General features: G+C 30.7%; 1 protein-coding gene across 1 annotated transcript; it reads left to right on the plus strand.

Moving 5' to 3' along the window:
- The first annotated feature begins 34 nt into the window (after positions 1-34).
- LOC143046058 (tetraspanin-5-like) lies at positions 35-27,675 on the plus strand. Its single transcript, XM_076219028.1, has 8 exons — positions 35-279; positions 2,828-3,022; positions 10,289-10,363; positions 12,977-13,075; positions 13,817-13,936; positions 18,405-18,455; positions 20,038-20,154; positions 20,971-27,675. Exons 1-8 carry the CDS (start codon positions 172-174, stop codon positions 21,055-21,057), a joined length of 852 nt encoding a protein of 283 aa, XP_076075143.1. The 5' UTR covers positions 35-171; the 3' UTR covers positions 21,058-27,675.
- Positions 27,676-27,855: the final 180 nt, after the last annotated feature.

Here is a 27,855-nt window from a genome sequence, read left to right on the forward strand (position 1 = left end):
GATCGTCTGTTCAAGCGTCCCGAATACGACGACCAATAATGACTTCCGGATAAAATGTAAATAACCAATCTGCAATGCAGCTGATGAATCCTCATCTTTTGTTTACCTTGTCTTCAAACAAATAGAAACAAATGTATTTTAATATGTTGATACTGGTTTGCATATAAAAATATGGAGCGCAACAAACACATGGTTGTGTCCAGGAAAATTCGGAAAGATAAGACAGAAGTTAGCTGTGTTATCAAATACTTGATGTTTGGATTCAATGTCCTATTTTGGGTAAGAATTCTTCATTGTCATTCATTCAGTCTTTTATTTCATAAGATAGTAAGTTCTTAAACAATTTTGAAGTCCATTATATAATGATTTGTACATCAGCAACCAATTCAACCTATTTTTATTGTTAATCATTTAATCATTGACATAGTTTTAATTTAAAAGTTTACAATATCATGACAATTAAGTGTGTTAAAAGTGAGACAAAACTTAAAGATGCCAAAAGGACATTCAAGCTCATAAGTTGAAAATAAACTGACAATGCCATGGTTAAAGAATAGACGTAAGGCAGCAACCATTTGATTTTCTGGGGGGGGGCTATGGTTTTTTTTGGAAAAAAAAGTTTGTTTCCAGTTTTTGGAGAAAAAAATAATTTGTTTTTGATTCTGAGAAAAAAAAATTGTTTGTTTCACCCTCAGCTGCCACTATAAGATAAGATAAGATAAGATATTTTTATTTCCAATTATGGGCCCCAAAGGGCATAAACATTACAACATCAATAATTTTTTTATAATACAATACAAACAATGAGATAAAAAAAAAAAAAAAAAGTTAAACGAGAACTATTTAAGTTCTTAAAGAATATGTAGATAAAGAATCTATAGTATGTTGGTTTTATTTAATACTAATGCATTTTATTACAAGTGTGGTTGATATAGATAACAAACAAGCAGCCCAAAAAGAAAAAAAAAAAAAAAAGAAAAATATGTAATGCTAAAATTGAAAGAAAAAAATTGTTTTCGACTTGTCGCGAAAAAAATAGATTGTCCAGAAAAAAAAACCATAGCCCCCCCCCCCCCCCAGAAAATCAAATGGTTGCTGCCTAAGACAATCAACAGTATTTGAAACACAACATGGAAAACTAAAGACTGAGCAACATGAACATTAACCTTGTCAAAAAACAGGGTTGATCACAGGTGATCTGGAAGGGTAAGCATATCCTGCTTTATACCAGATGCTAACTGATTAATGCATTTGTTAAAACAAATAGAAACAAGTAAACAGTAATCAAACTCGTGTGAGCTTCATTATGAACGGTTTATGGGAATGAAATATTAAACTATGGTAAAAGTTTGAAGTTACATGTAAGTACATGTACATGTTCAAAGTAAAGTTCCTGTTATTAATATGAGTTGACATAGTAGAAGGTTGCAATAAATGCTATAAGTTACATATTTATAACTTTACTTCTGTATGGTGTGCTTCCTACAGTATTTGGTACATGATGAATTTATTAATCAACAGATGTACAAAGTTTCATTCAGAAGCGTTCTATCTGCCTACCTGTATGTTCGTCATAGTTTGTATGTCCAGTTGTCATCAGAGAGGTGTTAAGTCACTTAGTGTCACCTTTGTCCATTGGTTCTTACACCCCAAAATAGTTTTTCTCTAACTTTTATAGTGTGCCACAACCAAATGTTATGTAACTTAAACACAATTCATATTACCAAAAAAATGCAGATCATGTTTGAAATTGCAAGCAGGAGCATCATCTGTGGGATGAACATGCATTATCCTTTTATTTGATAAAAACTACATGAATGATGAACATTAATGAACATTCATGATTTCTTGAAGTTGAGTGACTTCCTCAGATATCTTTTACCAATTTCATGAAATACTTGCATCTTTTTTATTCTTTTTAGTAAAATCTCTAAAAAGAAAGAAATCTTTTTTCAGTTAAATTGATCATACATGTTGATGGAGATTTTCCTCCATTGAAATGGTTTATCCGATATTTGACATCTTAAAATAAATGATATCAGACAAGTCAATCAGGTTGTAGGTGATCATGTGATAAGAACTGCTGTTCAGTGGTGTTAACTTTACATACATTTTTTGGAAGTGTGATCTTAAAAAACAGTAGGGCTGTGATTTGGTTGGACAGTGCTGTTGTCTGTCAAATGATAAAGTGATGATATGCAATAGTGATGAATAACAAACTGTCAACTGCCTTTTAAAAGCCCAGCATTTTATACTAAACAAGATTATGAGCCAAACAATTTAACATTTTTAACACTACCCTGTATAAAAATTGTTAACTTTAATAAACTAATGTATATATATATATGTCTCCACTTTTGAATTTAAAAGATAAAAAAAAAACATACAATGTTTTAAATATACATGTATGTACATTTACCAAAAATGTGGTATACATGCTGACAGAAACCAAATACAACCAATGCTGGCTCATTACTTGGGACATGCATATAAAAAGGAGCGGATTGGGACAGGCAAATGTAAGATTAGGTTATTGTACATGTACAATTAGATTATAACATGTTCAGGTTTGTATTGAATGGGGTTTGTAACTTTAAGCAAGTTTTTTTCTAAATACAACATTTACATGCATGCATGGATGGATTCAAATTTATGAACTATTATTTTATTCTATTTTGATATTTTGTACATGTAGCTTCAATTAAATACTGTTCAGTAAATTGATTATATTGTCATACAACTGTATATATTTGTTTTATAGTCTGCACTGAAAGTATCAGTGTTCTGAAAAATGATTAAAGCAATTGTATTTTATTTGTATTTTCAGCTTGTTGGTGCAGTTTGTTTGGCAATAGGATTATGGGCATGGGCAGAAAAAGATATGTTTAACAACATTGGTAAACTTACAAAAATATCATTTGATCCTGCATTGTTTTTCATCATTACGGGAGCAGTTATTTTTATTATCTGTTTTGCTGGGTGTATTGGTGCACTTAGAGAAAATACAGGACTTTTGTTATTTGTAAGTATTAATGTATTGTAAATTGTACTGTTCAGGCCAAGAAAAAAGAATAAGTTTGTTTGCCCTAACCCTGTCTACCCAGAAAAAAAGCTGCCTACTCAAAATATTTTATCGTCCTGATGTGAAAAAGTTTTTTTAATCTGATAGGCATTTTTAGCATGAAGACTAAAAATCATCTGAAACTTCAAATTCTCTTTTCCCTCCAAAAAAGAATGAAATTGTCTACCTACCTACCCATTGTCTCAACCTTTGGTAGGATTTTGGCAAACCAAATTATTTTTAAGTATGGCCTCATAAATTTTATTCATTGAAAAGCACCTGCAGACTGTAGACATCTGATGGTTTATTCAGGTTTCATGTACTATACATGTACCTTCAAGCTGCTTTGTCTTGATTTATATACTTTTTTTGTTTTTGATAAGTACATGTATGACTGTGAAACTTGTAAAGTTAATGGACATATTTTAATAATGATCATTGATACATTATACTAGTACATTCTGAAATGTTGGATTTTTAAATGAAAATTTATTATTGGACTTATATAATCGTGATAATTTAATTATTGAAAATATTGATGCATTATGATATAAATAGATTAAATGTGTTTTTTCGCATTTAAGGAAGATCTTTTTCCTGAAATCTTCATTGTTTGGTTCATCTTAATTAATACATTGCTTCAGCTTTTAAACTTTCCTCATGATTACAGTGAGATTAAAAGTAGATGTAGGTCAAACTAAAATAAAAATCGGCCAAACTTTTGCCAAATGATCAGGTTTGATAACTATTTTCTCTAATTTCAAGTGTCTATTTGATGAAAATTTACATACTTTCATTCTTAAAGTTCCTAATGCCACAAAATAAGATAACAAAAAAATCAATGAAAATGGGTAAATTAACATTAATTTCTTTGAAATATATTTATTGGGTCTTTAATAAACATCTACATCTTCATGTTCTTTACATTTAAAATCTTGAATTTAAGTAGAAGTGCTGGTTGACTGTTACCATGCAATAGCCATTTTACAATGCCAACTAAAAATGTGGTTGTTATAATGCCTTTGCATCTGCTCACTTTGTTAATTTTATCATCCAGCAACTTGATAGTTCTTTATTGTATGTATATAAAGATCTGATTCTGGATCTTTATGGGCATTTACATACATGGTAAATCATTTTTACTTTATTCTTGGAAAACGTTTGCAATAAAAACATTGTATACCATCTAAATTAAGACAATTAAACATACAAAATGTGTATATATATATATATATATATATATATACAATCAATAATGTCTTTCAATGAAAGCATTTCTACTGTTTTATGTACTTCTATATAAAATCTGTTGATGTAGGCCATTGTGACTAGCTCATGACATACATGATCTTATTGGGAAATTGATCAAATCATCCTTTTGAATTGACTTTTTAGTTAAATTTCCATTAAAATTTTATTAATATTACATAAACTATAGGTAAAATTAAATTGATGCATATGAAGATCATGTGAATTAATCATTGAATCACCAAGGTGATAAATTAATGATGTACTGGTATTGATTGTAGTTATTTTTTCTGAGTAATATTTAGTGCATCACATTTGTCATTCAAACGAAAAAAAAGTTGAAATTATTTTTTTCTTTTATTATGTTTATTATTTCTTGTTATTCCCCTCTTTATCACATTGTTCCTCTGTCCATTCCTGCAACAAATATTGTTATTCCACTGTCCTTAAAAACTAAACACATTTATGATTTTATATTTGGTCAGCAGCTTGACAGTGATGGGAGCTTTTTTTCAGCTATCTGACTTCTCATGTACACCCTGATTGCAAATGCTTTTCTCGAGTTTTAATCTACAAAATTACTTCCTCTTTGGTCACTATCCCAACAGTGATGAGTTGTAATGTATGTGTGTTTCCAGATCCATTTGATGTCTATACATGCTATAGTTACTGTAACTTGTTGTTTTCTTTTTACTACAATGAAATTATGAGTTCGGTATGCTGAGCATGACAACATGGATATGTGTGTTCTTGTTTATTATTGACTTAAATTCATCATGGATATAGGGAGATTTGGGGCATATCTTTAATGAGACAGCAAACATACAACACAAAAAAATCAAAAAGACATCTCAGGAATCATGTACAGTGATTGTTGTCTGTTTATGTAGTTCGTACATGTTTCTCGTTTCTAGTTTTTATAAAGATTAAACCATTGGTTTTCTCGTTTGAATAGTTTTACACTAGTAGTGTTTGGTCCCTTTATAGCTTGCTGTTGGTTGTGAGCCAAGGCTCTGTGTTGAAAGCCTTATATTACCTTGACCTATTATGGTTTACTTTAATAAATTGTTACTTGGATGGAAAGTTGTCTCATTGGCACTCATACCACATCTTCCTATATCTATCTAGATGTCAACATATAGTTTCTAACAATAGACAAGTGCCTGTACCAAACAAGTATGTTGTTTATCTGTAAATCGTCAAGACTGCTTCCAAAGAGTAGAAAAATATCTGAATGATTTATATTGAGACTACCAAAGATTTGTTATTAATATCAAATTGTTTAAAGGACAGAAACTAATAGGGTTAGTCTGGTATAACTAACCTACAGACAGGCAAAGTTACATATGGCAGGGTTATTAAGTGGAGTAATTATACTATTGAATATTATATATTGAATTGATTTTCTGCACCATATACCATATGTTAATCATCAATTTGATATTTACCCTTAATTAAATGAATCGTTTAATCATTTATAAGTGTACAACTATATTAGTATTCTTTTGCAATTAATTTATAATTGTAAGCAGAATTGTATTACCGGTATATGGCCTGAATAAATGTTTTAACCATTATTCAATGGCATTGTCTCTTTTACTGAACTGTTTGCTATTTCAACATGAACAACTTATTTTTATTCCCCATTTTAATATGGGCATTATGTTTTCTGGTCTGTGCGTCTGTTCATCCGTCTGTCAAGGTTGGCAAAAAAGCGGTCAATACTAGTATTGACCATGCCAGTGGAAAATGTCCCATTTCAGGTTATAGTTTTTAGTCGAGGTAGACTTTTAATGAAGTTGAAATCCAATCAACTTGAAACTTAGTACACATGTTCCGTTGATATGATCTTTCTAATTTTAATTCCAAATCAGAGTTTTCACCCCGTTTTCACGGTCCACTTAACATAGAAAATGAAAGTGTGGATGGGGCATCCATGTACCATGGGCACATTCTTGTTTACTGCCATTTTTGTCTTGAAATATTTGTCACTGAACATTAGGTAACCAACAATCAATCATATATATGGAAACCCATTTTAGAACTGAAGTATGGATACTTATCTTCAAAATAGCCAAATTAAACTATTTAAAGTCCAAATCAAAGGCATTGCATCTGTAAGCATGCATGTTGATAAGGGGTAAAGATACCAAGGGGACTATGAAAACGAAATGAAATGAAACCTGCAAAAACTGCTTATATATAAACAACAGAAAACAAACTACATAAAGATTAAAAACGAGAGTCCACAATGTATTGTCTAGCTGCACACACAACAGAAAACTTGAGATTCTACAACACACAAAAAATGTACTTGGTTTCCGGACAATAATTTCAGTTTAAGTCGATGGATCGCTATGAAATTTAAACACAAGGTTTGAAAACACAAAAGGAAGGTTGGGATTGATTTTGGGGGTTATGGTCCCAACAGTTTAGGAATAAGGGGCCTAAAAAGGGGTCCAACTAAGCATTTTTCTAGTTTCCAGACAATAGCTTGTGTGTAAGTGTATCGATGGTTATGGTCCAAACTGTTCAGGAATTAGGGGCAAAAACAATGCTTTTCTAATACTTTGTATAAATTGCTTATTTCTTGACCAATTTCAATGGGGTTTAATTTTTGAATTCTTGGGGTTCTTTAAAATGCTGCACCTAAAAGTGTATTAAGTTTTTGAAATCTTGGCCCTGTTTTTAAATTGGTCCACATGAGGTCCATAGGCATGATAGGGTCCAAAATTTAACTTTGTTTGATTTCTTAAAATATTTAATTATTGGAGTTCTTAATTTGATATGCCAAATCTAACTATGTACTTAGATTTTTAATTTTGGATCCCGTTTTCAAATTGGTCCAAAGCGTCCAGAATTTCACTTGTTTTTATTAAAAATTGAATTTTTAAGGTTCTTTGATATATTGAAGGCCGTACATTGACCTATAATGGTTTACTTTTATATATTGTTATTTGGATGGAGAGTTGTCTCATTGGCACTCACACCACATCTTCCTATATCTATGTAATATATAGATTTTTGATTATGGGCCCTGTTTTAAACTTGGGCCAAATTAGGGTCCAAAATTAATCTTTTTTTGATTTTTTAACAAAATTTAAATGTATGGGGTTCTTTGATATGCTAAATCAAACCATGTTCATGTATTACGATGTTTGATTTCTGGGCCCTGTTATCAAATTGGTCTACATTGAGGTCAAAAGGGTCCAAATTAAACTTTGTTTGAATTCTTGGGATTCTTTGGTATGCTGAATCTAAACATGTATTTAGATTTTGGATATTGGAACATACATGTAATAGGTAAATTTGATTTTTTAAGTTCAATTAGACCACATTCATTCTGTGTCAGAAACTTATGCTGTGTCAAATATTTTATCACAATCCAAATTCAGAGCTGTATCAAGCTTGAATGTTGTGTTTAAACTTTCCCCAACTGTTTCCAGTTCCACCTCTATGGTTGTCTCTATGGTCGTATCAATCTGTGCCCTGCAGAACATTTTATTTAAATTTCAGAGCCAGTTTATAGTAAAGTTATTTTTTTAATGATTTTTTAATTTCCTTTCAAACCAGGATAAGGAAAAACAATCTTCTGTTCTAAGAATTTTACTTTTCATCGAGTGTTCTGTTTCTTAGGTTTATCAAAACACTACAATGATCCTTGTTATCAGTGTGTCTGTAGTACATGAAAGCCATTCAAATGAAAACCATGTGATTTATCTTATGTTAATAACTTTTTCATATGGTGATTAAAATCCATTATTGATACACTCTCTGATCATATAAAATGATTTTCTCTTCAATTCCATTTATTATTTATTAAATTGATATTTACCTATAATCTCTTGAGCCAATTTCCAAGTTTGTTAATACTGTATCAAAGCAATTAAGAATAGATTAGGAGTGATTACATCATATGGTTTGGACAAAAAGAACTACGTTTATATTTCATTTTCGTAATAATTCTCATAGATTACAGAAGTGTTTCACTCTGTCAGTTAAATTACTTTATAAATAACGTCAATAAACATATAAACTGCATAATACAGATATGGTAACATGTACTGTCTAAACCTGTAGGACAAAATTTTCTTTGTAAAATGTTAAAAAGTAATAATTTAACTTACTTCTTTAAACGCCTGATCAAGTATAAAGGACACAAATTAAAATATTTTATACCCGTAGGTAATATATACAATGTATGACTGTGTGATATTGAAGGTGCTCAAGATGTTGAATGTGCAATTTGTAGCAAGTAATGTTTTAATAGTTGAAATTTTTTTCCTCCATCATTGTCCATAAAGAGCAAAGCAATCTACAGCTTAAGGGCATACGATACAGTTACAGGGGAGGTAATGACGTTGCTAACGTGAAATGTTATTTTCGCGACGTCAAACTATGACTTATCGAGAAAAGATTCAGTTTTCGGCTGATTTTTATCATTCAAACTTAATTAACTAGAAAACGAGTTCATGGACCCCTCTTTTTTAAAACGACATTTTGTTTCATTTTTCAGGGAGATTATATGGATCAAATTTTATAAAACTGTAAATTGTGCAATTTTTTTAATTTTGATAAATATACAGCAAAAAATATTTTTCTCAATTCATGACCATTTGATAAATATGAGTTATTTCTGAATAAAAAATGCATAAATTTTTAGGATACTTATAAAATACAATTTGTGTTTATCTTTTAAAACAAAAAAGTAATGGTTTTCTTTCGAAAGGGAAAATACGGCCACAAATCCGAATTTTGAGCAAATAAACAAAATTTCAACCTCATTTAACTCAAAAAGTAGCACATGAAGCTATATTTTTTATTACATATTTGATTTAATCAGGCAAAAAATAGCCTATATGGAAATTTTCATCAAACTGTAAATACGGGATCAAAACTGTATCATATGCCCTTAAGTACAAAACTGAACTATTGTGCAGTTCTTATAATTGTTTCATTGGTTTTTTTCCAAGTTTAATGCACTATGATTGACATTTCTCTAAACGTTTTCAAATGTTTTATTCTATTACAAACTCCTAAAGGAAAAGTTGCAGCCTATGATTTGTTGAATATCGTAAAAAGATAGTGAGTCATTTAGAGGCATCATATTTCCAGATTGTTTCCTATACACTTGTCGTTTGTATTTCAAATCAGTCTTAATTGAGTTATTGAACCTTATAAAAAACATCAGACTGTAATTGGAAAACCAATATGACACATATAGGTTCTCACATGGATATCTTAGGAATACATGAATGAATCATCATTGGAAGAGAGGGGAATGAGTAGAACCTGGCTATAATCAATAGAATTATACTTTTAAGTATCGCTCTTGTGATGAATAAATGTTTTAATTATATTTTTTTTCATAAAAAAAAAGCTTTTCCTCTTCACACATGTAATTGATATCTAGCAAGTGGATTTATATAAATTGATTAAATAGAAAGTATAAAAATAATTGTATCTAAACATACATGAAGATATCTCAATTTGTTATATACCTTGTCAACAATAACAACAATTCAAGAAGTCCAAAATAATGACCTCATATAAAATGGTTCCATTGTATCAATAAATAGAAATAAAAGATTGTTTTTAAGGAAAAATGATGACCTTTGATAAGGGGTCATTGAACTGGAAGAAGTGGGAGGAGATACACTATCCCTCCGATCAGCCAAGTTTTCCTTTATCCATTCTCAATTTTACTTTACGCTCCTGGAGTACGTAGTCAGTTCACTGACTCCTTGAAGATACATTGTAGTAAAGTCTAAGGAATTAGGCTAATTCTGTTATTCTTTAAAATAAGATAGGGTTATGCATTTACATTCGTATATCTAAAAAAAAAAAAATTGGGAACATTTTATAAACAATAAATGTAGTATGCTTTTTGTATTATTTAGCATTGCTTTCAATATTTGATACTATTTAAAAAAAAATATTCACTTATTTGAATACTGAGATTATTTTTTTTCTTTCTAGTATTGTTTATTAGTTGGATTAATATTTGCTGGACAGCTGATTGTTGGTGTGTTAGCCTTTATTTATAAAGATTGGGTAAGTTAAAACTTGTACTCTAGGTAAGAAAATTACAAAAACTAAATTTAAGAAATCAATAATTCACTATACATATTTATAATTCTTTATAACCTTTTTATACGAATGCAAAAATTTTAATTTTTCGTCGTATATTGCTATCACGTTGGCGTCGTCGTCCTGCGTCGTCGTCGTCCGTCGTCGTCGTCGTCCGAATACTTGTAGTTTTCGCACTCTAACTTTAGTAAAAGTGAATAGAAATCGATGAAATTTTGACACAAGGTTTATGACCACAAAAGGAAGGTTGGGATTGATTTTGGGAGTTTTGGTCCCAACATTTTAGGAATTAGGGGCCAAAACGGGCCCAAATAAGCATTTTCTTGGTATTCGCACTATAACTTTAGTTTAAGTGAATAGAAATCTATGAAATTTTGACACAAGGTTTATGACCACAAAAGGAAGGTTGGGATTGATTTTGGGAGTTTTGGTTCCAACAGTTTAGGAATTAGGGGCCAAAAAAGGGCCCAAATAAGCATTATTCTTGGTTTTCGCACAATAACTTTAGTATAAGTAAATTGAAATCAGTGAAATTTAAACACAAGGTTTATGACCACAAAAGGAAGGTTGGGATTGATTTTAGGAGTTGAGGTCCCAACAGTTTAGGAATTAGGGGCCAAAAAGGGGCCAAAATAAGCATTATTCTTGGTTTTCGCACCATAACTTAAGTATAAGTAAATAGAAATCAGTGAAATTTAAACACAAGGTTTATGACCATAAAAGGAAGGTTGGGTTTGATTTTGGGAGTTTTGGTCCCAAAAGTTTAGGAATAAGGGGCCCAAAGGGTCCAAAATTGAACTTTGTTTGATTTCATCAAAAATTGAATAATTGGGATTCTTTGATATGCTAAGTCTAACTGTGTATGTAGATTCTTAATTTTTGGTCCCGTTTTCAAATTGGTCTACATTAAGGTCCAAAGGGTCCAAAATTAAGCTTAGTTTGATTTTAACAAAAATTGAATCCTTAGGGTTCTTTAATATGTTGAATCTAAAAATGAACTTACATTTTTGATTATTGGCCCAGTTGTCAAGTTGGTCCAAATCGGGGTTCAAAATTAAACTTTGTTTGATTTCATCAAAAATTGAATAATTGGGGTTCTTTGATATGCCAAATCTAACTGTGTATGTAGATTCTTAATTTTTGGTCCCGTTTTCAAATTGGTCTACATTAAAGTCCACAGGGTCCAAAATTAAACTAAATTTGATTTTAACAAAAATTGAATTCTTGGGCTTTTTTGATATGCTGAATCTAAACATGTACTTAGATTTTTGTTTATGGGCCCAGTTTTCAAGTTGGTTCAAATCAGGATCCAAAATTATTATATTAAGTATTGTGCAATAGCAAGAAATTTTCAATTGCACAGTATTCAGCAATAGCAAGAAATCTTCAATTGCACAGTATTGTGCAATAGCAAGAAATTTTCAATTGCTCAGTATTGCGCAATAGCAAGAAATCTTCAATTGCACAGTATTGTGCAATAGCAAATATTTTCAATCGCACAGTATTGCGCAATAGCCAGAAATATCTAATTGCACAATATTGTGCAATATCAAGAAATTTTCAATTGATTGGAGTTATCTTTCTTTGTCCAGAATAGTAGTTGAGTCAACTTAAATCATTGTTTTATACAATATACAATGTATATTCACTTTTACTACCAACTGATAAATTAAAACAATCTTTACCATTCAGTGATAACAAGCACCTTTTGTTACATTTTAATATTTTATGATGTATTTAAATGAGTAGTTATTGTTGCAAACTCCATTAGAAATTTGAATTGAGATCAGTTTTGGAAAAAGGGAAAGGGGGATGTGAAAAAAAAAATGGGGGGGGGGGGGGGGGGGGTTAAATTTTTCTCATTTCAGATTTCATAAATAAAAAGAAAATTTCTTCAAACATTTTTTTGAGAGGATTAATATTCAACAGCATAGTGAATTGCTCAAAGGCAAAAAAAAAAAATTTAAGTTCATTAGACCACATTCATTCTGTGTCAGAAACCTATGCTGTGTCAACTATTTAATCACAATCCAAATTTAGAGCTGTATCCAGCTTGAATGTTGTGTCCATACTTGCCCCAACCGTTCAGGGTTCAACCTCTGCGGTCGTATAAAGCTGCGCCCTGCGGAGCATCTGGTTTATTTTGCCAGTTTAACCCGTTGCAATTTAATATACAATGTTTTTGTGATAAAAAGATGATTGCTAAATGAGATGACACTCCACTAAACACCAAATGACATAAAATTTAGAAACTATAGGTTACTATAGCATTCAACAATGAGCAAAACCCATATGTATAGAAAGTTATAAAAGACCCTGAAATGCCGAATGTAAAACAATTCAAATGAGAAAACTAATGGCATTTTAAAATACAAATAGACCTTTAGGAAAACCTGAAAATATTGTCAATAAATGTGTGATGATGTTATAAAAGGCATAGAAATTTACAAAACTTTCTGTAATGAAAAATATAGTTAATGAAGTGAAGTTATGGAAATACATGTACATGTAATAAAATGTTTATAATATATGTTAATGTGATAAGATATTATACAGAAGTTTTATTATATAATGTAGGTGAAAGACCAAATACAGACACAAGTAAAGAATATGATAGTTAATTACAGAGAGGATGTAGATCTACAAAACTTAATTGACTGGGTTCAAGAAGATTGGGTAATTAAATAATTATAGTATCAAAGTATGGATATGGGGTATACATCAATTCAACAGCAACCCAAAGATTTAGTGGCAAATCCAGGGGGGGGGGGGGGTTCCGGGGGTTTGAACCCCCCCTTTTTTTTGGCCGATCAATGCATTTGAATGGGAGCATATAGTTGGAACCCCCCCTTTACTCTGGGTTGGGAACCCCCCTTTTTAAAATGTCTGGATCCGCCACTGAGACTACACAACACACATCTAGTGGTCAATTTATATTACATAAATGAAAAAAGATAAAGATAAGATATTTATGGTCTGAAAATTTCAAAAAATTATTTCACAGAAGTGCAACAAAAACAAACAACAATGCAACATACAAAGAAATGAACTATTAGATAACAACTACCATATAGAAATTTTCGTGACAGTAAGACATGAAATAAGTAGATGGTAGATCTTCCATATTGCACAATGTATGGAAAAGAAAAAAAGAACATGTGGCATGATTGCCAATTAGACAACTCTCCACAAGAGATCAAAATGACACAGAAATTGACAACTATAGGTCACAGTAAGGCCTTCAACAATGAACAAAGCCCATACCATATAGTCAGCTATAAAAAGCCTTGAAATGAAAATGTAAAACAATTCTAATGAGAAAAGTAACGGCCTTATTAATGTAGATTATTTGTATACACAATTAATTATAGTTTTGATAGTGTTTTATAATTCATATTATGTTTTTATTAATTTCAGTTATTTTGTTGTGGTGTAGATTCCTATAAAGATTGGGAATTAAACATGTATTTTAATTGCTCATCTCCTGGTATAGAAACTTGTGGTGTACCATCATCATGCTGTATCAAGAAAGATGGGGTAGGTTTTGGGTGAATAGTTGTACTAACCATACAGATGTTTAGATATCATATCAAACTTTACTTGATACATTCTGAACTTTTGTGATAATATGATAAAATAAGTCAAGAGCTTGTATTATAGCAAGAATAACTTGTAATGGTATTAACAAGTTAAGTTTTGAGACCTAATTTAGACACCTCACTCAATAAGCTATAATTTTTTATTCAGCATCTTAATTTTTTTTTTTTATTAACCACAGAAGCTTATTTTATAAAACTTAGAAAATATTTTTACTCCAGTTCAAGTCATAAAATAAACTTATCTTACACAGTTACACAGTAAAACAAAGCTAACCCGGGCAGTGGTACAGTGTAACAGCAGAACAAATCATAAAATAAACTTATCTTACACAGTACACAGTAAAACAAAGCTAACCTGGGCAGTGGTACAGTGTAACAGCAGAACAAATCATAAAATAAACTTATCTTACACAGTTACACAGTAAAACAAAGCTAACCCGGGCAGTGGTACAGTGTAACAGCAGAACAAATCATAAAATAAACTTATCTTACACAGTTACACAGTAAAACAAAGCTAACCCAGGCAGTGGTACAGTGTAACAGCAGAACAAATCATAAAATAAACTTATCATACACAGTTACACAGTAAAACAAAGCTAACCCAGGCAGTGGTACAGTGTAACAGCAGAACAAATCATAAAATAAACTTATCTTACACAGTTACACAGTAATACAAAGCTAACCCGGGCAGTGGTACAGTGTAACAGCAGAACAAATCATATAATAAACTTATCTTACACAGTTACACAGTAAAACAAAGCTAACCCGGGCAGTGGTACAGTGTAACAGCAGAACAAGTCATAAAATAAACTTATCTTACACAGTTACACAGTAATACAAAGCTAACCCGGGCAGTGGTACAGTGTAACAGCAGAACAAATAATAAAATAAACTTATCTTACACAGTTACACAGTAATACAAAGCTAACCCGGGCAGTGGTACAGTGTAACAGCAGAACAAATCATATAATAAACTTATCTTACACAGTTACACAGTAAAACAAAGCTAACCCGGGCAGTGGTACAGTGTAACAGCAGAACAAGTCATAAAATAAACTTATCTTACACAGTTACACAGTAATACAAAGCTAACCCGGGCAGTGGTACAGTGTAACAGCAGAACAAGTCATATAATAAACTTATCTTACACAGTTACACAGTAATACAAAGCTAACCCGGGCAGTGGTACAGTGTAACAGCAGAACAAGTCATAAAATAAACTTATCTTACACAGTTACACAGTAATACAAAGCTAACCCGGGCAGTGGTACAGTGTAACAGCAGAACAAATCATAAAATAAACTTATATCTTACACAGTTACACAGTAATACAAAGCTAACCCGGGCAGTGGTACAGTGTAACAGCAGAACAAGTCATAAAATAAACTTATCTTTCACAGTTACACAGTTAAACAAAGCTAACCCGGGCAGTGGTACAGTGTAACAGCAGAACAAGTCATAAAATAAACTTATCTTACACAGTTACACAGTAATACAAAGCTAACCTGGGCAGTGGTAGTGTAACAGCAGAACAAATCATAATCAAAGAGCTGATAGCTCTGAAGTGGAAGAAGGTGAATAAAAGGTAACTTGAATTACCATAAAAGCAGCCCCACTTACCCAGGCTGCTTTGTTCCATTATCGTTAAAATGTATTTTTTTTCTTCAAACAAGAAAAGGTCATAAGTACATGGATTTCCCATCCGTACAATCATTTTCTATGTTCAGTTGACTATGAAAATTAGGTAAAATCTTTAATTTGGCAGTAATTAAGAAGATCATATCAAGAGGAACACATGTGTACTAAGTTTCAAGTTGATTGGATTTCAACTTCATCAAAAACTACCTCGACCATAAACTTTATAACCAGAAGCAGGACGGACGGACAGACTAGAAAACATATTGCCCATAAATGGAGCATAAAAATAGTAAGACTTGTTACATACCTGCCAACTTTTGAAAGTTCCCATATGGGTTTTTACTGCACAACAATTTTAAAGGTTACAATTTTTAGCGACGTATTTTGCAAGATCTGGATTGTCTAGAAAAAGTGTCATATTTGTATGATGAACTTACATGCCTTTTCCTTAAGTCTGTTTGCATGATTCTAGTTATATATTAAATCGGTAGAAAAAATATACATGAAGCTAGCAGACCAGGGTTTATTTTCCAGATTAAGAATATTAGATGCTTGTTGAAATTTCCAATTTTGAATTATGCACAAAGATGGACCTTTAACAGGTTGGGAACAACACTCCAAATGAGGGTAACCTAACTGGAAGATCATCACAACCCACTGTAAAAAATGAACACAAAATAGAATTTTTCAATAAAATGCTGAAAATAGGCTTTAAAGTATTAAAATGCATTGCAAAAAACAAAAATTTCATTAAATAAATTTAAGTAGAATATTCCTATGATATTCCTTTTCATATTGGATACAAATTTTATTGAGTCTACTGCAGACACTTTGTAGTCAAAGTGTTTCAACTGAGGTACTACACAGGCGTCAAAAGGCGTCATTATGGAGTAAAGGGGGTGGCGTCAAAAAGCGTCATTATGGAGGAAAGGGTTAAGTACTGAATGGTCAAAACATCATGTTTTTTTATCGACATAAATTTTGTCATAAATGTAACCAAATGATGTAGAAATTGTGTTTTTTCTTCAAATTTCCATCAAATTGTAATATTTATAGTTCCATTATTGCCTCTCTATTTGAATAAAATAAAATAATAAGAAGAATCTGTTTCTTGTTTTGTTTTGTTTTGTTTTTGACAAATGATTGTTCACTGCTAGCAAATGAATCATTATATTTATATATCTTATCTGTATATATTTTTGTTCATGTCTCCATCTCCTTATCATTTGTAAATGTATAGACAAATAAGAAAGAAATAAGCTCCACATGTATATTTGCAACATCGTAAATTAATTAAAAAAACATTCTGTTGTAAACAAAATTATGATATAAACTTCAATTTAATCCTTGAAAGGAGGTCTAGATTGCTAAAATAATTTATAAATTTTAATTTTTTTATTTGTCCAAAATCATTTAAATTCATTTAATCAACATCCTTTTATGATTATTTGATTAAAATATTAATCATTTATAGTCTTTTTACAATTTACATTTTTAAAAGCAAAATAACTGAAAACAGGATAAAACAAAGGGAAGTAACAAAAAAGTATTTCAATATTCCCAATACACATCGTTTTGATAACACAACGGCAGTTAGCCGGAGGTAAACATCGTTGATTACCAGTATGTTTGACACCCAAGCTGTCAAGTGAAGCCATATAATTATACATCTTCTTTGATGTTCAGGTAAAATTTAACACAGGTGTCAATTACACCCGTACAGTAGTAAGAAATGATCAAATATGGCGTCTGAAAAATTTCATACACGGGAGTTTTTTCTCCTAAACGGGAGGTTCACATGTATGTTACGAAGGGCATCTAATTCACATGACAAAGGAAAACCATGAATAAAGACAACACTTTATATATCTTTTTTATTTATATAAAAACAAAATCTTCTTGTCTGCAGGATTGCAAATTCGTAACTTCAAGGGCGAACTTGTAAACAGGGCGAGTTGTCCCGATACAAATTCACGCATGCGTAATACAAATATCTACAGTTAAAACATCCTGTTACAAGTAAACAAATAACGTTCATGTGGATGAGATGAAATCTAATAATTTACATAAATAAAAGGGTCATATTTACGATAGTGATTGTTTTACAATCATAATTTACAAATTAAATGATTCAGATGCCTAATCATGTGTAAAAATCGGTGTCAGGAATCTAAGTTGTTTTGAAATTGTAATACACGAAATGAATGCGGCATACGGAGACTCAATGCCAATGGTCAGCCCCTTAAGTCTTCAGAAGACTTGACGTCTTCTTCCACTAAAAATAAACTTATCTTACACAGTTACACAGTAATACAAAGCTAACCCGGGCAGTGGTACAGTGTAACAGCAGAACAAGTCATAAAATAAACTTATCTTACACAGTTACACAGTAATACAAAGCTAACCCGGGCAGTGGTACAGTGTAACAGCAGAACAAGTCATAAAATAAACTTATCTTACACAGTTACACAGTAAAACAAAGCTAACCCGGGCAGTGGTACAGTGTAACAGCAGAACAAGTCATAAAATAAACTTATCTTACACAGTTACACAGTAATACAAAGCTAACCCGGGCAGTGGTACAGTGTAACAGCAGAACAAATCATAAAATAAACTTATCTTTCACAGTTACACAGTAAAACAAAGCTACAGTGGTACAGTGTAACAGCAGAACAAATCATAAAAATCAGTTGAAAAAGGCTTAACCCAGCAGATATATACAAAGTACAAAAACATATTTCTAATGAAATTTGATATTTTGGTTTCAGAAATCATTTGTCAATACTCAATGTGGTCATGATATGATGCTGAAGAAGCATGTAAGTATTACACATCCTTTTTATGTTTTTGTTGAATTTTGAAAACAATGTTTCAAGTACACTATCTTACCTTTGTTTAAGCTTAATTACATTGAAATTTTGATTCCAGCTTAAAGATTGTTCCAATGACCACAATTTCAAAACACAACTACCCTACATCCTGTTAAGAGTTAATTTATACACAACCCTTGATATTGAGTGGCATTGAACACATTCATTATTTTAATCAATAAAATTTGTTTCCAATGGCACAACAACTTCTTAAAGTTAACAATACAAGTTTACACATTGTAACATGTCAGGGCTTTAACAAGACACATAAAGGGGACATAGTCACAGTCATAAAACTTCAAAATACACATTTTGCAATATACTGTTATTTTCTTACTTAGGGACGACATCAAAAGTTCAATGTAGGATAAAAAACTTAATTCACATATTTTTTATCCTTCATTGAACTTTTGATGTCGTCCTTTACTTACTAACCAAAGAATTTGTGATTTACTGCTTACAATTCAGCAGCAAATTAATATGTGTAAATAAGCTGGAATAGTTATCTTCATTTTTCTTTCCTGAAAGTGATTAATCTAAGTAAATTCTCCCATAAACACCTTTCATTCTATAGATACATTCAATAGACTTCAATTTCCTTATGGCATCCATATAAAATGGTTGAACTTCTAACCATTTTACTCTAAAGTAAGAACTTTGAAGTATCTTTTAAAAACTGATTTTTATACGACTGCCAAAAAAAATTTGCGTCGTATTATGCTATCATGTCGTCGTCTGCATCTGCTGAGTTGTCTGGGTCATCGTCCTCAGACGCATTTAGTGTCTGGACAATAACTTTAGTTTAAGTGAATGGATCTCTATAATATTTTACCAGAAGGTTCAATACCACTAAAGGAAAGTTGGGATTGATTTTAAGGGTTATGGTCCCAACAGTATAGGAATTAGGGGCAAAAAAATGGCCCAAATAAGCATTTTTGTAGTTTTCGGACAATAACTTGTGTTTTAGTGTATGAATCTCTCTGAAATTATACCACAAGTTTCCATACCACAAAGGGATGGTTAGGATGATCTTTTGGGGGTTTATGGCTCAAACCATTTAGGAGTTAGGGGCAACAAAGGGGGGGGGGGGGGATAGGTTTTTCTGGTTAATGGACAATTAAGACAATTTAACAGCAGTGTAAGGGAGGTAATTCAAATAAATTCACAACAGCATAGTGATTTGCAAAAAATATATAAATTCAAATCATATAACCAATTTTAAGTTCTTTGACTACAGTTATTCTGTGTCAGAAACCTATTATGTGTCAAATATTTAATTACAATCCAAATTCAGACCGGTAACAAGCATGAATATTGTGTCCATTTTTGTTCCCACTGTTCAGGGTTGGACAAATGCGGTCATATCCAGCTACGCTCAGCAAAGCAATTTATTTGATATATACAAATATTAATGTGTCAATGTTAAAATCTAAAAATGATCTTTCATACTCTAAATTTTTTGTATAATGACATTACAATTATACAAGTTAGTTTTATTCTTCTGATAATATATTTGGTATTTTTTTTTCAGGATTTTGATAGAACAACATATATATACACTACTGGTTGTATACCAGAAGGACAGAAATGGTTGCAAAGTAATCTAATAGTTGTTGCCTCAGTAGCTGTTGGTATTGCAGTTGTACAGGTAATGGATGAAAATATTGCCAAACATCTTATGAAAATGTGTGATAGCCATAGATTGGTCAAACTTCTGAACAGATGTGATAGTTATAGAAACGTTTACCTTTTTTCGTCTGTATATATGGTTTTGAACCAAATGATAAGAAACTAATGCAAAAAGCTTTAAATTACATATACAAATGTACCACCAAACTCAGATCTATTCAGAATTTGGGCAACATCACGTACATTTTCTCAAGTTATGTCCCTTTATAAATGTCAAAATTGCTGTATTTGCAATTTCAGCTCTCTATTTTTTCTTTGCCTCAATTAAATATAATGAACTTATGCACAATACTTATTATCACCAATCACAGATCACATTTAAATACTGGTTACATCACTTTCAACCTAAGTGACCTATGACCCTTTATAATTGTAAAAGTTGCTGAATTGCTGTTTCTGCACTATAAATTTACTTTTCCTCACATTTACTGTTCTTGATTTGAAAACTCAACATACAATACAAATGTCAAAGAAAACAAAAGGTCAATAGGTTTGAATTAGTACATTAAATTTGCATATTTACAAGCTGAGTGTGTCTGTGCCATATGGACATTCTTCTTTTATTTATAATAATTTTCTAAAATTTGTTTTGATCAAGCAATATGAATTAGAATTCTCTACCACACAAAGATCTTTGATGCAGTTTCTAGCTGGATTGTTGTCTAATTTGAAATGCTTATATAGACATTGTATATGTTATAATTACATGAAAATTATAATTCAATCATGAAATTCTATCAAAACATCTAATGTTGATCTCTATTATTTCTTTCAGATTCTTTTACTGTGTTTTGCACACAATTTACGAAGTGACATAAAAGCACAATTAGCTAAATGGAGGTATAACCGAGGAGCTCTTTGATCTCAGGAAATGTATTCTTTATTGAATAGTGCTTTTAACAGATGATCTTATTATATTACATCAAGACTCTGGCATCATCTAAAGTTTGAGTGGTGTAGAATAAAAGAAGGTTTTTTACACAGGAGCAGATGACAATTATGTAAAAATCTGTTTGTATTGTGTATTTCTTTATGTGCTATATGTTAGCAACAATGAACCGAAGATGTTGATTATGTCTGTTATTCCTAAGAATATGTAAAATTGCAGGTATATTTGTTTTTTTCAAGTTGAAATTATAAAAAAATAGAACAATTGCATTTCTGTTCATTTTTATTTTAAGCAGGGTTTAAATCTGTGACCATAACTTTTGTAATGCAGCAATGATTTTTTTGCTTGGCTTGTGATAGACTTAATACTACATTTGAATATATATACAAAATCTATCTTGAAATATATACTTGCAGTAAAATGTGTTTAAAATATATAAGATGCAAAGTTTAAATACAATAGACAACTTTCGAGTTCGATGCATTTCCATCAAAAACTCTGGTTTCAGTGAACGCCATTTGTGCGTTTAGGGGCGTCGTCACTTCCATTCCAATGTTGAGCGAGTGGTTGGAAAACTATAATTCTATATTGTACGAATTATTCGGCAAATTGAATTCTCAAAATTGACAATCAGCATTGCTGTTATTAGGGAATTGTCATTAAGTACCTACAGAACAACCATTATTTCTAGTTTATCCTGCACAATGACAATCACTAAGACGCTTGATGAACTTAAATAGTGCAGGGATACAGGCGACCCCCTCTATCTGATAAATGACGTCATAAAGGCGCATATAATTGACGAGTTTTTTTCCGATGACGGATGAACTCGAAAGTGGTCTATTGATTGAGATTATGTCATGCTTTAGCATAAGATGGCAAACCATTGTATTTGATTGTAGGTGTTTTTGCTGGTGATTTTGAAATTTTATCGAGGCATTCATAACAGACATTAAAGGTTTGGTAATTCTTTAGATGTTAGAGGTTTTCCAGTTTTTCAGATTTAAATGAGTGCCTATATTTTGACAAAAGACATCAATATGAAGTTTATCAATTCCATTACAGTAAATTTTACAGTTACTGGTAAATTATAAAATCTCAGTGTAAATAACTGTGATGTTCATACTGTCTCATTTATAAAAACATTAGATTATTTTATGAATTTTCAGTAGTTGAATACTGAGATATTTTACTCTTTGGGCATTATATTTTGTTATATGAGATTTGTTATGTTGTAAGTCTTGTTATGAATATTATATTTTTCCATTTCAAATGTAGCTAAACCCTTGTTAGTTTGTAAGTCAGATGGAAATAATGTATAACTTGCATGTTTATCTTACGTATTAGGTTGCAAACTGTTGATTGTGATGTTTACTTAATCAAAATACAATTTCACAAATCTACCAGTTTTTGAAAAAAGATCATATTCTTTTCAAGTCCCAAAAACAGGTTAGATTACTATCCAAAATATTCAATTGTTTTTTTTTTCATTTTGTCAATAAAAGGAGAGGTAAACCTTTCAAATTTACAAGGTACTTTTACAACTTCCTTTGTATGTCATGTTGATGGGGTTTGATATAGAGTCTAGTATTACTGTTGATAAAACATTTAATACAAAATAGAGATTACGATTTGGGACTTAGAAGTACAGTATGTGTTTAGCCTTTCAAACGAGGATTTGATTTAAACATTTATGTATATGTCATGTATGTCAGCGAAGTGTTTTTTTTTTTTTTTCAAATATATATTTTAGTCTATGTTTATGGATTACATTCCTGAGGTTGTTTTTATTTTATTTTACATTTCACAAGGCAGATACCTCAAGGACTTATTTTGATATTTAATGCAAGTCTTATAAACTAGTTACTGATGCTTCCTAAAATGTAAACTTGATTTTGCACTATGATTGTAATACAAACGACTTTTTGTACAATTTACCACAGGCATGCCTTACCATTGTAAAATGTTTACATAGAGGTGTAATTCTTTTTTTCATGTATACTTTATGTTGTTGAAATTATGTACATCTGATATATGTTTTATTTTTTATGTTGTCAATATATGTTGAAAAAAATCTCACCCTTTGGTATTAAAATTTTGCAGAAAAACTTCCATGACATCATGAGTCAATACATAACAGAAGAAAATTAGATTGAAACTTTATATTTTTGATGAAAAAGAAATTTTTAGAATGAATATTATAAGTTGTAGATTTTACTCTCTTTAATATTTGTTTAGAAAAATATTTGACATGAGTATTATCAAAGTCATTGAACTTTTCATCTGTTGTTATCTGGACATATAAATTTTATAATTTTGTATTAAACCATATGAAATTAGCTAAAATACAAATTTGTGGAAAAACATAATGTTCTGTTCATGCCTAAAGCCTTAACTAATACAGCATAAATTATAGTAAATACCAGAATGCAATTTGTTTGATGAAGGGGGAACCATAGTTTGTGACAGATATTACAGCCTTGCAATTGAATACAGTTATCACACATTGTTGAAGCTGTTTTGCTTCAGATGTTTTCCTGTATAAATTTACAAGTCATTAGTTCAAATATTGATAAATTTGTATAAACATGTATATGATATTATAGATAGTGCAATATTTTGCTGTTTTCAGTGAAGCAAGCCTGCCATAGTATATTATAGAATTTTGCACAATTTAGGTTGATTTTTTTCTTGCATGCAGTTTACTTGGATATAACCAATCATTTAAAAAACACTCATTCTGTTTCAACTGGGAAAAAAGTCTCAGATGCAAAACTTAGGCTCACTGGTTTAGCTGAGTGTCCTTAACAATTATTCAGGTTAGAGATTAGGTCAAAGAGAGAGAGATATCTCTTTGTTAACACTTTATTATAGACTATGCACAGATGAATGAATTAACACATCAAAAGGGATCATGTTTCCAATAACTCAAATTTTCATCAAAATTAATATTCATGTTAACCTACATATTCACTGAGGTAAACAGGTACATATCAATGTACAGTGATTTTTAAATTTCGACACTATCTCAGAATACATTTATTTTTTAATATTTTGTAACAAATTGAAAAATTTACTTTCAATATCTTTTTAAAATGTCACCTTATACATCTTGATAGATTATTTTGTATATTAGACATATTTCTATACATTCAACACCATTTATTTAGTTAATTTCCAGATGTTGGAAAAGATTTGAGGCTTGATGGATTTTAGAGATATTTGCTCCAAAGTCATATGATTTATTTTATCTTATTAAAAATTTTACACACAAAATTCTCAGAGGATTTAGAATCTGTTTTAATTATCTTTTTCATCTTTACGCTATTTTGAAGTTGTATTTGTATTTAACCCCTGTTCCCTTTTTATTGCTTTTTTATATGTGAAAAGTATTGCATTTTATATTTTAAATACATGTATTCATCATTTTAGTCTATATCTTGTAAATAATACTACATTAATTTGGTTGATAAACTAAAGAGTAAGTTATTTGATCCAAATTGCTGTAGACAGTTTTAGCTAAGAATTTCCTGAACTTTGAAAATCATCATTATAAGGTAACTTTTGCCAGATTTGTCTTTTGACAATATACCGGTACTCAAGTCAACTTATTAGACACTGTTTCTGACAAGAGCAGAAGATTATCAAAGTAATGAATGGATTTAATGCAAATTTAAAACAATCACTGATCAGAGGAAAAAAGGATTTTAATGCAATGTTGTTGTTTTTTTATTAATTGACATTGTCAAATTTTATGAGATTAAATTTATTATCTACTAAGTTAAGCTTGCCAGAATGTTAAATGCTCCCACAGACAATGTTTTGACTCAACTAAGAAGCATTAACTGACAAAATGTATTCATTGTATTAGATTAGAAATAAGAATATTGTATTTTAATACTCTCTTTGTCAGTCTAAGGTTTTAGTCAAGTAGACTGTTTTTTATACGACCACAAAAAAAAATTTGCGTTCGTATAATGGTATGATGTTGTCCTCTGCATCGTCTGCGAAGACACATTTGGTGTCCGGACAATAACTTTAGTTTAAGAAAATAGATCTCTATGAAATTTTATAAAAAGGTTCAATACCTCAAAAGGAAGGTTGGGATAGATTTTAGGGATGATGGTCCCTACCGTTTTGGAATTAGGGGCCCAAAATGCATTCTTCTACTTTCAGGATATCAACTTGAGTATAAGCATTTCAATTGCTCTGAAATTGTACCATCAATTTTTAATACCACAGGTAGAAGCTCTGGATTAATTTTGGGGGTTATGGTCCCAAATGTGTAGAAATTTGGGGCCAAAATAAGATTTTTTTTAGTTTTCAGTCAATAACTTGTGTTTAAGTGTATAAATCTCTCTGAAATTATACCACAAGTTACCATACTACAAAGGGATGGTTATGGGGACGGAGGGGGATGGTTCAAATCATCAAGCAACTAGGGACATAAAAGGGGGAAAACAAGGGTTTTTCTGGTTACAGGACAATTTAGAAAATTTAAAAGCCGTGAAGGGGAGGTAATTCAATTAAAATTTAATGAACACTGTTATATATATGTTTGATTACCTCCCTTACACTGCTTGAAAATTATGTATTAAGACACGATGATTGTCTTGAAATGTGTAGCTGTAAATTTATTTTTAGAAGTTACTGTTTATTAATATTAATTTAAAACCATGACTGTATGTCATTTTATATTTTAATATTTTATGATGTATTTAAATGAGTAGTTATTGTTGCCAACTCAATTAGAAATTTGAATTGAGATTATTTTTTTAATAAGGAAACAGGGGAGGTGAATAAAATGTTGGAGGTAGGGGTGTAAAATTTTTCTCATTTCAGATTTCAGAAATTAAAAAGAATTTTTCTACAAATATTTTTTTTTTGAGGGGATAAATATTCAACAGCATAGTGTATTGCTCAATAGCAAAAAAAAAAAATGTTTAAGTTCATTTGACCACATTCAATTTGTGTCAGAAACCTATGATGTGTCAACTATTTAATCATAATCCAAATTCAGAGCTGTATCAAGCTTGGATGTTGTTTCAATACTTGCCCCAACTGTTCAGGGTTCGACCACTGCAGTCGTATTAAGCTGCGCCCTGTGGAGCATCTGGTTTATAGTGAGTTATAAATGCATCATTTAGAACATTATTTAAGCACATGATTGTTGTTCTGTTTTTACTCAGGAGGATTACACGTATATGATGAGCTATAATTTGATTGGAGATGGAGTATTTAATCTCCAAATTAGAAATTTATTGAAATCATACCTAGAGTGGGGTGCTCATTTTCGCCACATCTTTCCATGTTTTCTACAGTTTATGTTCAGGTCTAAATGTTTTTGAAGTATACTGATATTTCTATATGAAGATAACTTCAAATGCAAAATATACTTAAGCTTGAAAACCGGTTTGTTTTAAGAAAATCATCTGAAAAGTTAGATTAAAGGGTGTTTGAAATTTCCGGATGTTTTGTCAATGGGGGACACATATTCGCCGTTTTTACACATCTATTTAAAACCAAATAACCGCAGCTTTTAACAATTTTTATCTAATCAATTGCATTATAGATGAATAGCAGACATTTCAAAGGTATAAAGAATTCAAAATTAGGGCATTCAGTCAAATATTTACTTAGAAATACTTCTTTGAAATCGTGTTTTTTATTCAGGAAATTGTCCGAAAATCGTTTTCCGTTTTTCGGTCATTTTCGGTAGGAGCCGCAATTTTGTCTCAGTTTAAAAAAATATTATATTTGTTATAAAAATATAATTTACGGGTACATTTCTTCCATTTCAGCCATCCTTTGAAGTTTTTACACCTCAAAATCCTTAAACGGCGAAATTGTGTCCCCGGCGAAAATGAGCACCCCACTCTACATAAAATTGTTTTAGCATCCTTTTGTTTAATTTTTTCCCTCATGCAATATATATAATATTAAGAATACTCATTTATATTTTTAAGTTAGATACTGTGGATTCATTTTATTTTGTGGATATTTTTAGTTTGCCAACAATACACAGAAACAATGTATTGCATGTCCTCTGCACTTGTAATGAACCAAATAACTAATTTTTGCAGACATATAATTAGAATGTTTAAAGTATCACATTCATTTGAGCTTGTTTTGTTTTCAAAAATGATAATCTTGTTTATCCTTTGTTCTAAAAAAAACTTAACAAAATTTCATAATTCACTCCTAGAAAATTCAATGGTTTATAAATTTAGAAATATATTGGTCCTTCTATTCCCTTTTTGTATGGTGCATCATTCCCTTTTATCAGATTTAAAGCTAGTTTACTAATGTATTTTTAACATGACAGGTGTAACTATTGGGAATTGCATGCTAAGTTCACAATTACTTTTGGTTTGAATAAATATTTCTGTAAGCCTACTTATAGATAGATATTTTCCTGTTCATGTTTTTTACCTTTGATTAAAAGTAACCATTCTTATTTTTTGTCCCTGCTTAATTTATCCATTAAAGTTGTTCTGAATTTGCAGTATCTAATGGCTTTTACATACATTTATTTTATTTCTGAATCATTGTTTTTGAATGACAAATAAAATGATATATTGTATAGTTTTATTTAGTTACTACTTACTATAAAAGTTGCAATGATGTGCATGATATACCACTAGTTACTTTCAACTATTCAACCCAATAGAAAATAAAACACTATAAAATTCGTGAGTACAGAGAGTATGGACACAATTTCCAGAACAAAAATTTGCTAATAGATATAAGAAGATGTGGTATGAGTGCCAA

The sequence above is a fragment of the Mytilus galloprovincialis genome, chromosome 9 (genome assembly GCF_965363235.1).
Source record: "Mytilus galloprovincialis chromosome 9, xbMytGall1.hap1.1, whole genome shotgun sequence".
Lineage (NCBI taxonomy): Eukaryota > Metazoa > Mollusca > Bivalvia > Mytilida > Mytilidae > Mytilus > Mytilus galloprovincialis.